This window comes from Diorhabda carinulata, chromosome 6 (assembly GCF_026250575.1).
Source record: "Diorhabda carinulata isolate Delta chromosome 6, icDioCari1.1, whole genome shotgun sequence".
NCBI classification, from domain to species: Eukaryota; Metazoa; Arthropoda; class Insecta; order Coleoptera; family Chrysomelidae; genus Diorhabda; species Diorhabda carinulata.
The window spans coordinates 24,193,329-24,208,884 of NC_079465.1; the positions used below are offsets into that span (position 1 = coordinate 24,193,329).

The 15,556-nt window shown below is 29.9% G+C and overlaps 2 protein-coding genes across 17 annotated transcripts in view; one reads left to right on the top strand and one right to left on the bottom strand.

The window, feature by feature from the left end:
- Positions 1-818: 818 nt before the first annotated feature.
- On the top strand, positions 819-3,250 carry LOC130894887 (protein N-terminal asparagine amidohydrolase-like). The gene is made up of 3 exons (XM_057801910.1): positions 819-1,305; positions 1,375-1,641; positions 1,722-3,250. The coding sequence occupies exons 1-3, from the start codon at positions 1,014-1,016 to the stop codon at positions 2,093-2,095; spliced, it is 933 nt and encodes a 310-aa protein (XP_057657893.1). The 5' UTR covers positions 819-1,013; the 3' UTR covers positions 2,096-3,250.
- Positions 3,251-7,378: 4,128 nt separating this feature from the next.
- The window catches only part of LOC130896065 (dual 3',5'-cyclic-AMP and -GMP phosphodiesterase 11), a 101,994-nt gene continuing 93,816 nt past the window's right edge, over positions 7,379-15,556 (bottom strand). For 9 of the 16 annotated variants that reach the window (XM_057803857.1, XM_057803858.1, XM_057803855.1 and 6 more), the window contains 9 exons: positions 15,156-15,491; positions 12,727-12,789; positions 11,082-11,168; positions 10,564-10,731; positions 10,390-10,499; positions 10,149-10,331; positions 8,004-8,217; positions 7,835-7,918; positions 7,379-7,689 (listed from right to left, as the gene is read on the bottom strand). In XM_057803857.1, the coding sequence (XP_057659840.1) occupies positions 7,474-7,689; positions 7,835-7,918; positions 8,004-8,217; positions 10,149-10,331; positions 10,390-10,499; positions 10,564-10,731; positions 11,082-11,168; positions 12,727-12,789; positions 15,156-15,491 (1,461 nt within the window). In that variant the 3' untranslated portion in view covers positions 7,379-7,473. The remainder of the gene's footprint in view (positions 7,690-7,834; positions 7,919-8,003; positions 8,218-10,148; positions 10,332-10,389; positions 10,500-10,563; positions 10,732-11,081; positions 11,169-12,726; positions 12,790-15,155; positions 15,492-15,556) is intronic. The other 7 variants (XM_057803861.1, XM_057803856.1, XM_057803862.1 and 4 more) reach the window with 1 other exon arrangement.

Here is a 15,556-nt window from a genome sequence, read left to right on the forward strand (position 1 = left end):
CAGTAGTTCCAAGACAGAAAATTTCCATAACAATCTATTATTTCTCCCTGTTTGTTCTATTAGTTCGTTAATAACTTTTTTCAAATGAACTATTACCTTTTTCTCATGATTGTAATTTAATTATTAGGTAAAATATTTACGTTTAACTAACGTATTATACTAGAAAATGTAGAAATTAATACAGAGAAATATTTGAAATTGAAAATTACATAAAATTATCAACCATTCAGAATAACTCTACTTACCTAAGATATGAATATGAGAGATGGCTTTTAAGTAATGAAATTAATGCATTTCTACAGAAAAAGTACGCATACGCCAAAAGTTAGCTACTGCCTGTTGTTTAACATGAAACATACTCTTTCGAATGCGATGCCTACAGTATTTGTAGACAAAACAGTACAGCCATTGCCTTCGTTTATATAGGAGAACGGATTGTTCTGAAATTTGGAAGTTAAGCTTATGTATGGCAACGTGCTTTTCTGTAATTTAAGCGATTACAAGATGTCCGAGCAGATGTTGAAGATTATTCATGTTCGGGTCGCTTTAAAATATCTGAAAAGTATAGGTCAAGAGGTTTCTAGCCCAGTACAACATCCCAATGTTAAATGTTCTGAAGGAACTGACAGACAAAGATTTCCTGCGTTATTTCGAACAATGGAAGTTTCGCATTGTGCGAATAGAGTATTTTGTATATCACCAGTTTCGTTTTTTAATAAGTAAACCTCGTATGTGATGAATATTGTAAAAACAGAGACATGATAAGATTTTGAACAGTAGCGCCAATTTTTTTAAATAGATGTCGCTGATAGATCTTGTGTCTTGTGTGTTGTGTGGATGAAGCAAACAATATTTTTGACAGTTAACAATTTTAGGTTAGATGAACGATAAAATATCAATAATTGGTTTTAAATATAGATAACAAATTGTTTGATAACCCCTAGGTTAAATATAAGAAGAAATAAATATATTTGATCACAGAAAAATTATCGATTTAAGTATTTAAAAACAAAATGGTGCTAGTATTAAACGGAGTTTTACAAACAAAGTGCCCTCCTGACACACAAACTTTATGCAATACACATCCTGTTTATACAGAAACAGCTAACCAATTGTTGGCAATTTCGACTAAAGTTATAGGCCCAGCTGGACTATTGTATGTGTTACAAAGAGAATTCGCAGCAACAACTCCTCACGATAAAAACGTTACAATTATAGGATCGGACGATGCTACTACTTGTATAATAGTAATTGTTCGTCATTCTGGATCGGGTGCTGTTGCACTAAGTCATTTTGATGGATCCGGTAAGTACTAATTTCCACTTATTTTGTCTTAGTTACCAATTTCATTAATATGTGGTTATGTTCATATAGGAACATACGAAGCTGTTCATATGATGATACAAAAAGTACAAGAATTAGCAATAGGGTATCCGGAAGGTAGAATTGAATTACAATTAGTAGGAGGTTATACAGGGAATAGTTATTCGACAAAACTTTTTCATAACATCGTAGACGCTTTCCATAAACTTCCCATAGAAGTTGATTTAACATTAGCGTGTGTAGGTCATTTAAACACCGTTATACGTAATGGAATCCCATGGCCAATCGTTTATGGAGTAGGAGTTAACATGAAAACCGGTAAGTAACAAATTATTGTCTGAAGTGATGTTATTTACTTGATTTTTTGATATTATTTGTGAGAATTTTTTGGTTTATAGGTGAAATATTCCCCGCGACATTCCCGGAAAAAGGTCCAGAGGAATATCTTCGTACGGCTCGTTACCTTTCCAGTTCAGGAGGTGAAGAAGTCATTGATATATACGATTGTAATTTAGGAATGTTGAAAATAGGTCCTTTCAACTACAATCCTCTGAGAGCGGCCGAATTATGGTTGGCACAAAACGACGAATTTATTCTACATCAACTTTCGACATCACCGGAAGTTGAATCGCCTCATTTCGTATCTCAAATGCGTGGGACTTTGAAGTACATTCAAGAGAATCCATTTCCGGCTGTGACAGTTTTTAGGGATAATCGACCACATTATTTTAGGAGGGACGAACATTCCGGTCTTTGGGTGCCTGTTTATTAGTGAATTTTTTTAATTTGTTTCCAGAAAATGGTTTTTCATCATATACGGAATGTATATATAGAATGGGCCAAATAGCACGACTTTTTTATGAAGTAGTTGCTTATTTTTTTTATTAATGCCTTTTCTGGAAACTTGATATAATCTTATGACTGCTAGAAAAGGAAATCTTGTTGAATATTTACTGTTTCTACTATTTAAAATCATTTTATTTTGTATGATTAGAAATATTTTTGATATGCGTAAATGAAGTTTGAAGGGAAAAGGTGATGCTTCAAATTGTGCTGTTACAGCTGGTTTTAATCAAATTTTTCTCCATTTTTGAAAATTTCGACGTTTTTTTGAAATTCTGAGTTTGTCACATATGAATCATTATTTTTGAAATACACTATAGCAACGATCATTCATAATCTCTTTTAGATCATCCCTATACATTAAAATGGCACGTCTTTTTCTTTATTTCAGTTAATTTTTGAAAAAAAAACTGAAATGATTCAATTTTTATTCTCACATTTTGAGTGATTCACACTATTTTTAAACCTCCTATACTTACAAAAACTCTTTTATTTTCTATCAATTATCTTAAAATATGAATCAAAATGGCCCTACAAGCATCTTTATAAACCTTCAATCTCCATTTAAAAATTAGCGCAAACTGATATTTTTTGCTATATTTTCCTTGTTGATTCAAATTATCGCTCGTTAATGATATGTTTAATATTATTTTCGATTTTCATGTATTTTTTTAATCAGTGCAACATCATAAAAATACTAAAAGCACGATTTCTTCCTGAAATTACTTGATAACTGTGATTCACTACTTTTGAAACCGACTACACATACCTATCTCAAATTTCCAGTTATAATTCTTTATAGGGTAATTAGGTTTTTATTGATATTATTATATTAAGCATTGAAATTGTTACAATTGTAACATTTTGCAAGTTATTGCGCTATGAACGAAGTGCAATTATTACATTGAATCGAAGCGACGTTTTCATATAATGATTAAAGTCGCGTTTTTGAAATTTCGATGTAAACTTTTTTTTATTATCGTTCTCGACATTCTTTAATGTTGATTAGGTTGTTAAATTTTATATGTATATTATTTGCCATAGATGTATAATTAATCAAATAAATATTTTATTATATAATTATTAACATCGACTTTTATTTCGATTTTTTCCATTGAGAACCTCAATACTGACACTTCTTCAACGTCTGAAAACGGCGTAAATCTAATCAAACTCCCCCTGTATGAATCAAACTACTAAGTTCTATGAAAACTGCCCACAGAACACCGTTTCATCCTGTATAATTAATCGAATAAATATTCTATTATATAATTGGCAATATCGTCTTAATTTCAATTAAATTTTTGATTTTCCAGTAAATGAATGTCATTAAGAAACTTTTAGTACTAAAAATTCAATGATTGAAAATGTCGTAAATCTAATCGAACTTCCCCTATTCACAGAACGTTTTGTTCTTAGTGCAATAAGCAGAGCTACCAGCTTTAAATTAATTAGTCGTACAGTTAGTATGCAACCAACCATACTTTGTATTGAAGATGAATCGCTAAATTGTTATTTATCTTCAATTATACCAAAAACAGACGGTGGTTTTGGATTTTAGTAACTACTTATATACTTATACTTATATTGACATTAATAAAATTATGGAGTCTGGAAATAAGGAATCTGAATAATAATTCTTCTTATGAGGGTCTGTTAGTAGACAAGAAAAGTTTTCATAATTTAATAGAGAAATGAGACCCTATAAAAGCGATAACCATCGAATTGTTTATAATCTATCAAAACATAATATGTCAAAAGTGCTTCGCAAAACCGGCTGTGATTTTTTATTTGTCAATAAAATAATAACAAGAAACAACGAACTCCAAAAATAAGAAAATGTACACTGTTCATAATTTAGATAACATCATATGTCAAAAGTGCTTCGTAAAAGTGGCTGTGATTTGATCAATTAGGAATCTACAGAATTGCCAACTTAAAAAGACTCCTTCTAAATTCTGGTTTTAAATAAACCTTAATCACACCACCTAAAATCACTAAAAAGTTCTTAATCGTTATTCTTCTTTTCTGTGCAACTAGTCTTTGCCTGTATGTAGTATTGGGCACAAAACCAAAGTAAGATACGAGGGACGTAGAAGTTGGAATTTAAAACAATGAGAAACTTTTAAATAGAATTTCAAAGAAGCTTGATTTTTGTAATCATTGATTTTTTTAGTAAATAAAATGAATCAACCAGGTATCTTTGTTATTAAAACGTCCGTTAGAAAGTGTAATATACGGGTGTTAAACAGAATGTTTACTAATAATTATCTATGGTGATTTGGTGTGTTATGCATTTCTTAGATGGGAAGACGGGGAATTGAAATAAAACGAATAATTGTAATAAATATATTATTATTATTATTGGTGGTCATTTTCTTTACATAATCTGTACATATATTAATCTTACAAAAAGACAATAGAGGCTCTTAAATAAGAAGAAAAACTCGAACCTACCTAGAACTAGAATAGCAATCTCACTCCTTTTAACTTATAATTACAATGTTAAAAAGTTTCCAACTAATTAATTCCACAAAAAAAATACACTTTGGTTCAATTATATATAATACCATCTAAAAATACGGTTCTGCTTCTTTTTCTACCAACTTCACGTCATTCGTAAGTATGGTAGAAGAATAAACTAACACCTTGGCGTGCTTTCTTTATTTCAATCATTTGCACAAACTTTCTGGAAATATTTTAATTAATATTATTCAAATTATATCGAGAACGAAGGCTATAAAGTTGACAAATTCAGTGTAGCATCCTTAAGGAACACACAATAAGTATAAGCAAAACAAATGGACCAAAGATGTTTAGAAGTAACAAAAAAATGGAACAAATAAGATATTTGGAAGGAGTTCCCAGTCCTTTAAAGAAAAAATTGAAACAAATAAGATGTTTGGAGAAGAAATGATGTCAATTGGTGGAAAAATTGGAATAAACAAAATGCTTGGAAGAAGATGCAGGTCATTTGCCAAAAAAATTGGAACAAACAAAAAATTTGGAAGAAGATCTAGGTCATTTGCTGAAAAAATTGAAATAAACAAGTTGTTTGGAGAAGAAATGAGGTCAACCGGTGGAAAAATTGGAACATACAAAATGTTTGGAATAAGTTCCAGGTCATATGCTGGAAAAATTGGAACAAACAAGATGTTTGATGGAGATCAAGGTTATTTTCTGGTGAAATTGGAACAAAACAAGACGTTTTGTAAGTAATAAATTCTTCGATAGTGAGAACACGATATTTTGGATAAAAAAGAGGGAACAAACAAGATATGGAATGGAAAATGGAACACAGATGATGAAAAATCATTCAAATAAACAACATTAAGTAAAGTTGATTTGTAGAACGTCTTTCGGATGATGATAGATTTGTGTTAAGAATGAGTTCTGGTTATAATTTTTGTCAACTCAAAAACCAGGTTCTACTGAAATCAGTCGAATTATTTCCAGAAAAGCGCGAAAACGAAAATAAAGGTAACTACAAGTGACAACCTTAATAGGAAAACTTAACAAATATATCACAAACACAAGTTGACAGGATAAAAGTTAAGAGAGCTAAAATTTAAAATATATACTCCCACACAGACACACAATAAATTATATTTCATGAGATTTTGCAAATAATTCTAACTAGTGTTATTAAACGCACCTTCACATTCTAGCACCTTTTCTTTTTTATAAAATATAATATAAAAACCAGAAGAAAAAAAATTTATCATCAAAATATACAATAGAATTTAATGCAAAACTTTTTGATTAAACTTCATAAATCAAGCAGTTATTAACTTTTTTTATTCTAGATAAAAAACATGATTCAAATTCTATTTTTAATAGAGAAAATTACGATATTTTTCGAAAAACAGAACATAAAATTCGCTTTCTAATAGAAACAAAATGAATTAATGGAAATTCAAATCGTTCCTAACGAAAATTTGAACAAAAGATATTTGGGAAATGAAGATGGAACAAACTAGATTTTCTGGGTTAAACTGTAATTGTTCAAAGTAAAATTGGAGCAGCCCAGGTATTTTGGAAGCGGAAATGGAACAAACAAAACGTTTGGAAAGTACAAAAAGAGCATACAAAATTAGTGGAGTTGGACTGTGATTGTTTGGAGTAGAAGCGGAACAAACCATGTATTCTGTAAATAGAAATGGAACAAACAAAACATTTGGAAAGTTCAAATAGAACAAACGAAAATTGTGGAGTTAAACTGTTATTGTTCTAAGTAAAAACGTCAAACAAGATGTTTTGGAAGTGAAAATAGTACAAACTAGATTTTTGGAAAGTTATTTGTATGAAAATTTGGAACGAACAAAATGTTTTAGAAGAAATCGACGACATTTATAGTGAAATTAGAACAAACAAAACTTTTAAACGGTAAATATTGGAACAAACCAAGAAAATTGAAGAAGATCGAAGCCATTTCTAGGAAAAAATGAATCAAATCGAGCGTTTGAGGAGAATCAGATAATTTGGAGGAAAAAAAAACAAAGAAATGTTTTTAAAGGATTCAATGACGTTTATAAAAGAAAATGAAACAAACAAAATGTTTGAAAGGTAAAAATTGGAACGAACCAAGATTTCTACGGAAAATTATTCAGATGAAAGGGTTTCAAGTACTTTGGAGGGAAAATGGAGCAAATAAAATGTTTGGATACTAAAAATTGGAACAAATAAAGAGGCTAATGTTATTTATAGTGAAAATAGTAGAAAAAATTGATGAAAAAGGGGTTTTAAGGTAAAACCACGTCGTTTAAAATGGAAAAAGTCGAAGCTTTTAAGAAAAATCAAAATTATTTGATTGAGATTGGAGTAATTTGAGAAGAAATATATGAAAAAAAATGTTTATTAAGCTAAGCTAACTCCTGAAACTCCCCACATTCTATAATTTTTAGCATTAATTCCACACATGATTTTTTTTCATTAAACTACCGATTTTTAAGTATAAAATTAAATTTCATCCGATGCCTTTCAAAAAATATCGTCTTCGATCCGAAAAATCGTAATTTCTCCGAAAATCGATTAAAATTTTTCCAAATATGCAATTTGGTATTGAAACACTCGCCTATTAGGCTCAAAGTACTTTAATTCAAGCTCGAGATACATTTTTTCAAAATTCTACAATTTGAATTTATTTTTCAACTTGGAAAAACGATTTTTAAAAATTGGTACCATTTTTTTTAATAAGTACATTTAAAAAAAATTATCACGATTTTGATATCGCATGTATTTTATTCCGGTGTCATACAGGGTGTTCTAATAATATTAACGAAATCGATTTATTGAAGCGAGGGTTATTTATCTATTGGTAATTTCTTGACAATTATTTTCGCAAGGACTTTGTTTTTGATCGGGACTACTAGGTTTCGATACGTTATCGTTATCATCTTTTTCTTCGGTTTCCTCTTGATCCGGCACCAAATGAGCCCTTTGCGCCTCTTCTAACCAATGATCGCGGTTTTGTTTAACCCCATCGAGGAGCGGTTGCAAATTTTCAGAAAGATCCGCAAAAGCCTGAAACAAATACATTAAAAACCATGTATATGATAAGAAAACAATAATTTATATATATATAAAGGTCGAATTACATTATCAGACGCCGTAACGGCATCGCATTATTCTAAATATTTAAAATATGAAAATGTTTTATTCGACTTACCTCGTATATAGGTAGGCAAATCGAGTCGATAAAGTTGATCTGCATAATAGGTAGTTTTTCAGCTTTGGTCCTATCCATTATATCCTAAATTCGTTAAATAGATGGATGAGAAAAAATTAAAAACGAAATTTTACAAAAAAAAAGGAATTTAATCGTGATATAAACTCACCATTGGTGTAACATTCAACGTTTCCCTTTCCAAATCGCCCTGTTCGAAAAATTCTGCACTAACTAATTCTGCTATTCGTTTTTCTACTTCCCACGGTTTCGTTATGGCCGCTAAATCACAGACTGTCATTAACATACCCCTAACAGATTCTTTGTGCTCCTCCCGTTTCCAATTCAAACCCTCACTGGCTATTTTGAAAAAATCGACACGTTTCCTAAAACAATCAATCATAATAATTTGACACATTTCCGAAATTTTTTTTTTCACGTAAAACTTGGTCTTTGTATACACTTTTTGTAAGCTGTCTCTCATAAACCATATTTAGACAAACCTGTCAGTAAAAGAAATAAATCTCCTATTCTTTTTTTCAGTTATGGACTTGACCTTTTAGTCATCCATGCATTTAAAAAATCACACATATAGAATCTAGTTTTTAATCAATTAAAGGTGAATTTAAAGCGTCGAATTAAGTCACGCGGTACAATTTTGACTGCAGCGTTTTTTTAAGCGATTTGAGCGTTACCTTAAAGAGTCAAAACAAAACTATGTTAGGGTTTTAAATCCGATAATGTTTTATATATATATATATATCCCCTTTTATAGCGTTATACGCCTTTGGGTTCCTAATCTCCAGGCCTGTCTATCTTGCCAGTCGTCGACTGCTAGGTTCCTTTCGGACATTGCTCTAGTGATTCCTTGTAGCCATGTTCTAGGTGGTCTTCCCCTCTTTCTTTTTTCTGTGGGGGTCCATTCTAATATTATTCTTGGTAGTCGTTCTCTTCCCATTCTCTTAACGTGTCCGTACCAAATCAACTGTTTCTTTTCTATATCTTCTACTAAAGTTCTTTCTACTTTCAATTGTCTTCTTATTTCCTCGTTTCTTATATGTTCCGTTCTAGATATTCTTGCTGCTCTCCTCCAGAAATCCATTTCCACTGCATTTAAGTTATTTTTTTGCTTTTCTGTAAGTTGCCAAACCTCGGAGCTATATGTAATTATTGGTTGTAAAATGGCGTTGTATATTCTCTTTTTTGTTTCTGGTCTAATATTCTTTTGCCACAGCACTGAGTTCAGGGCTCTTATTACTTTTCTTCCTTTGGTTATTCTGTCCCTAATTGTTTCCTCGTTTCGTCCTGTTGTTATTAGTTTTACACCTAGGTATATGCATTCCTTACAGTTTTTAATTATTTGTTTTGTTTTATTTGAAGCTCAATTAATTTAAGATGGCGCTTATAACACGTGACCTAATTTAAAGCATCAGCATAGAATTACATCTTAATAAAGAATATGGATCGTACTAATAGATCGAAATTAATCGGTCAATCATAGAAATAATCTTTAAATTTTCTTCTTTTTTGGAATCTATGTACTAAACCTTCTTTTTATCTATATAGGATTATTTTATTAATATTAAACGTACTGATAGATCGAAATGAATCTGTCAATAATAGAAATAACCTTTAAATTTTCTTCTTTTTTGGAATCTATGTACTAAACCTTCTTTTTATCTATATAGGATTATTTTATTAATATCAAACGTACTGATAGATCGAAATGAATCAGTCAATCATAGAAATAACCTTTAAATTTTCTTCTTTTTTGGAATTTATGTACTAAACCTTTTTTTATCCATATAGGATTATTTTATTAATATCAAACAATATGAAAAGTACTGATAGATCGAAATGGATCAGTCAATCAGAAGTAATCTTTAAATTTTCTTCTTTTTTGAAATTTATGTACTAAACCTTCTTTTTGTCCATATAGAATTATTTTATTAATATCAAACAATACTGAACGTACTGATAGATCGAAATGAATCTGTTAATCATAAAAATAACCAATAAATCTTCTTCTTGTTTGAAATTTATGTACTAAACCTTCTAGATGTCCAGTTAGGTTGATTTTAATGACGTAAAACAATATGGAACATAGTTATTGATTGAAATCTTTTTCTTTTTAAGCATAAGTTATTTTAATACTAAATCTTTTTTAGTTCAAATTGAATATCAGGAATATGTAAAAATAAAAAAATAAGACCTCATAGAATCGATTTTAAATAGTACCTAATAGGATTAAATAATTAAAAAAAAACTTATAGATTTGGGAGAAAATAATATAATTAGAAATTGAGTCGAAACTTACTTAAAATATATCGCCAAATCCGTAGCTAAAATGGCTTCTTCTAATACCCTGATCACCCTCGAATGTTGCTCCGGCGTAAGATTCGACAGAAGCTGAAGTGAATTCAATATCATCAAACACTGATCGAAGTGGTGATGTTCCATAGTAGAAGTGGAATAAAGTTGCGCTATCGGCGAATGAATTCTAAAAACAAATTCAAACTAATTTTCAACCGCCATCGTCCGAGTTAAAACATCCTTACTTCATCTGAAAAGAATTGTTGGTTCCCCTATGGTCCAGATCGTGACAAAGACAAGCGATCATAAGAGCGAGACATTCAATCGATCCGAGGTACTCCCACCATCTAGTAGCCTATAGAATAAACGGTAATTGTAACTCGATATTCATCGAATCGACAATTCGTTAAGTTACTCACGTGTAATATTGAATACATCATTTGACCCACGTTGAAAGCGTGTCGCCAATTGTGATAAGTCACGTCTCTATAATTTTTCTTAACCGATAATAACCATCTACATAATACGTCGAAATCTATGTGGAACGTTTCGACGAGACTGAGATCAAGGAACATTCTTAAACAAGCCTAAAAATTTAAATCAACGATTTTTTTTCATAATATAACGTAAATATTCTCGATTTGACTATTTTTGATTTTAATTTATCCCATTTCCAATTTATTTCGCGAACCTTTCGACTCTATCCGATTCTATTTTGGCCCTCTATAATCACACTTCTCATTTTACTTAGGTCAATTTCTAATTTCAATTTAGTCTACTTCTTATTCTACTTTGGCCCCCTTCTGATGTTAATCCAGCCCACTTCTGAGTTCAATTCAACCCTCTACTGATTCTACTTTATCTTTCTATTTCTCGACGAAATTTAGTTTACCTAAACCGACGACAAAATTTGATTTATTATAAATAATTTACTTACGGTTAGAGTATCGTCATCACTTAAACGGATGTCATCAAAAGCGAAATCGAGAAGCCCAAACTTTACGTTTGACGGTACCCTCAAATCCTAAAACAAGGATAAGTAAATGAAAATCGAATGGAGAGCTTCATCGATTTGAAAGAATATCAAGTTGCGAGTTACTGATATTCAACTATCGTCTTCGGGGACTGAAGGTTAACTAAAACCTAATAACTCGACTTACCTGTTTTATAATTCACCAATAAACCTTCTCCAAAAAATTAATTTCCTCCTTGGCGGGAGGGAATTAATTCTTCACTTTTATACTACTCTATATAGTGGGCTGTAAGGAATTGGCCTTTTGTCCGTATTTAAATTTTTCTTACATTACAAAACTTGAGAAAGATGATATGAAAAAAAATGTGAGGTAAGTTTGAATAGGGACAAAGGGCTAATTTCTTACAGCCCACTCTATAGAGTTAATGTGAAAAATTAATTTTCACGGGAGAAGGTTTATTGGTGGGTTATGAAACAGGTAAGTCGAGTTATTAGGTTTTAGTTTACCTTCAAGTCTCTGAAGATGGTAAGTTGGTTTTCGAAACGCGCGTCGGACGGTGTAATTGTGAGTATTGGTATAAACAGTGTATTCAGAATGGGTAGAATCACTTTTTTTACTTTTTTGAAGTGGAAATTTGGAAAAGTAGATTTGAATAGTAATTAAACGGATAATTCCGATAGAATCAACGATGTTGAGTCAAGCAAATAGAAATGGATGAAACTGGATGATAAATAAAATTTAAGGATAAGATATATACAGGGATCATAGGAATTTCAGTGTTAATATTAAAAATACAAAAGTTAGAGACTTTTTTTCACTTAAAAATTTGCTCCACTCTCTACTAAATGTTCTAACCTAGAAAATTCGATAGAATTATGTTCTCCTCCTGTTTTTATGCGCAAAGCAGCTAAAAGCACATACTTGTTAAGGAGTGTGTGGGTTTACTACCCTCCCAAGAATTTCTGGATTTTTTTATTAAAAAAAAACGGTTACAGAAGCCCAACATTTCACACAACTAAACTAAAGTGAGTTTTAAATATTTATTCAATTATTGAAACAAAGAAACTTCAGGATATTCTCTATTTTCGAATTATTTTTGAAAATATCAATTTGTGAAGTAATTGAGCGTCGTATATTTTTCAAAAAAATATCAAATTTATTTTTATAATAAATTTTATAATCATTCAAAACGATGTATCAATAGATTACGTCCGAACTAAAAAGAGTATGACGTTAAACAACGTTGCCAGACTTTGAAAAAATATGAAGGAAAGTTAAAAACAATAGTTATAGAAAGTATGGACGAATATTTAAATGCGAAGAAGCTAAAGCGTAAATGATTTTTGAATGCGCTTATTTTATAAATAAAATGATTTACGTGACAAAAAAAGCAACAAATCAAAATACATTGAGAGCTTTTGTCGATGCTGAGTTTAAATGACAAATGAACAGTTTCTATAACTTTGTAGCTTTCCTGGATTCACGTATTGATTCGAATTTCTATTTTTTTTGCTACAAAAGCTATGATAAATGTTCGGTAATCTGTACATTATTTTTTTTTTTTTTTGATGAAAACGTTTAACAGATATATTAATTACCAATACATACGTTTCGAGACACTACTGAAAGTTTCCTGACGTGGTCCGCGTCGTCGAAGAAATACTTATTACACTGTAAGAGATTTAACTGTCTTTTTATCAAATCTTTTGTTAAATTTCGAATATTTTTTTCCGAAAAATTAATTGTGCAACATAAAATACTGGCAAATGAATAGAAACTAAGCAAAGTAGTTTTTGAAGGAAGCTCCGTGTAGTTTGGAGGATTATAGGATATAGGCCGTTCATACAAATGTAATTAAATGACGTCAGTTTGATTTTTGAATATAAAGAGTAAACAATACAGAAAAGGCTTCAATAAAATTAGTAAAATCATTGACTACATTACACACTCAATTTTTATCTATGGGTACGAAAATCTGGCAACAGCGCGGCCAGCTCAAATTTTTTTTATTCATAATTTTTATTACACCAAAATTTGATCCACACTATAGAATAAATATTATCGCTGCTTTTTAAAAAATAATCACGTGTCAGATCATATGTTTCGACTCTAGAAATTTCTCTTGAATTTTGTGAAACTGATTTGTACTAAAAACATGGAAAATAGATAGTTTTTTTCGAAAATTGTCCAAAAATATTAGATGTACTTAAAACATTAGTTAATTCAAAAAATGAGAGAAGCTTTTGAAAATATATCCAAAAAATTATCGGAAAATTCCTTGTTTTCGTAAAATTTCGAATTGCAACAAAATTCGGAAAGTTTTTTTGGAAATTGAATAATTTCTCGAAGAGAAAATGAGTAAAAAATTAACATGGGATATAGAAAATAGGGAGAAAACTAAAGAAATTGAATAAATTAAAAAAAATGATGAATTTTTGTTATTAAATAAAAATAAAAACACAAAATTCTACAAAAACGAAAACCTGGCATAAAAAGTTCGAAAATACGAGAAATCAAAAGAATTCTGGAGAATAGAAGAATGTGATGATCGGGACATTTTTATGGAATTGAGAAGAAATAAATCAAAAAATCGGGATTATCTTTAATTTGGAAACTTTTCCAATAATTTGATATAACGAAATTGAGATATAATATCGAAAAAGTTCTAATAGTTAATAGCGAAAAAGTTTTATAATTTCGAAGAATCAAGGACATTTTCAGATACTTAAAAATTCGAAAGAAATGAAATTGATGGAAACAAAAATCTCCGCAGGAATTTTTCCAAAAATTGAAAAAACCGATAAATTTTCGAAGAACTACAAAAAAAGACGAAAATTGTTTGCGTAAAAAAAAAATATCCAGATATTTTAGAAAATAAAACTGGAAGAAATTTTTTTCAACTTTTTAAGAATTTGTCCCAAATTACAAAAAAAATGGAAGAAATTCAAAAATTCATGGAGGATTGAAATGATCGAGAATCTATATATTGGAAAAATGAAAAATATTTCAGATTTTATTTTGTCATTCGTCACAAAAAAGCTCGCTGTCAAATTTCGAAAATTATTTGCGTAAAAAATAAAAAAACTATCCAGAAATTTTAGAAAATAAAACTAGAAGAAAATTTTTTAATTTATCCCAAATTACAAAAAAAATCGAATATATTCGAAAATCCATGGAGAATTAAAATGATCGAGAATCTATATATTGGAAAAATGAAAAATATTTCAGATTTTATTTTGTCATTCGTCACAAAAAAGCTCGCTGTCAAATTTCGAAAATTGTTCGCGTAAAAAATAAAAAAACTATCCAGAAATTTTAAAAAATAAAACTAGAAGAAAATTTTTTAATTTATCCCAAATTACAAAAAAAATCGAATATATTCGAAAATCCAAGGAGAATTAAAATGATCAAGAATCTATATATTGGAAAAATGAAAAATATTTCAGATTTTATTTTGTCATTCGTCACAAAAAAGCTCGCTGTCAAATTTCGAAAATTATTTGCGTAAAAAATAAAAAAACTATCCAGAAATTTTAAAAAATAAAACTAGAAGAAAATTTTTTAATTTATCCCAAATTACAAAAAAAATCGAATATATTCGAAAATCCATGGAGAATTAAAATGATCGAGAATCTATATATTGGAAAAATGAAAAATATTTCAGATTTTATTTTGTCATTCGTCACAAAAAAGCTCGCTGTCAAATTTCGAAAATTGTTCGCGTAAAAAATAAAAAAACTATCCAGAAATTTTAGAAAATAAAACTAGAAGAAAATTTTTTAATTTATCCCAAATTACAAAAAAAATCGAATATATTCGAAAATCCATGGAGAATTAAAATGATCAAGAATCTATATATTGGAAAAATGAAAAATATTTCAGATTTTATTTTGTCATTCGTCAAAAATAGATCAAATTTCTAATTTAAATTATTTCGGTGAAAACAATCGAATTTTCGTTTTTCGTTCACTTGGGAATATATTATTTCAATCTAAATAATGAAAGGTAAATTTTAATTAAAAAAACCAGTACCTTACCCTTAATCTTTGGGCTTCCTCAACACTGGCGGTCGCATGATAGGACAGCACGTCCAAAATAACTTTCTGTTTAGCAACGGCCGTAGTAGCCTCCTCGTACATCCTCGTGTTGTGTATACCCATGCCGCAGAAGATGGCGAACGCCTCCACGAAATTTTCGTCGTTTTGCGTAAAAGGAAGATCGTTGAATTTATTTATCAATTGTATAACGCCGATTATTTTATTTTTGCTGTTCTTTATCGGCATACACAAAACCGTCTTGTGTTTAAAGTTTGTACCTTGGTCCGCTTCGGGATCGAATCGTGAATCGTCGTACACGTTCGTTAGATTCACAGTCTATAAATTGAAAATTTCATCTTCAAAAATAGAATTCCAATATACACGACATAATACGTTTGTAA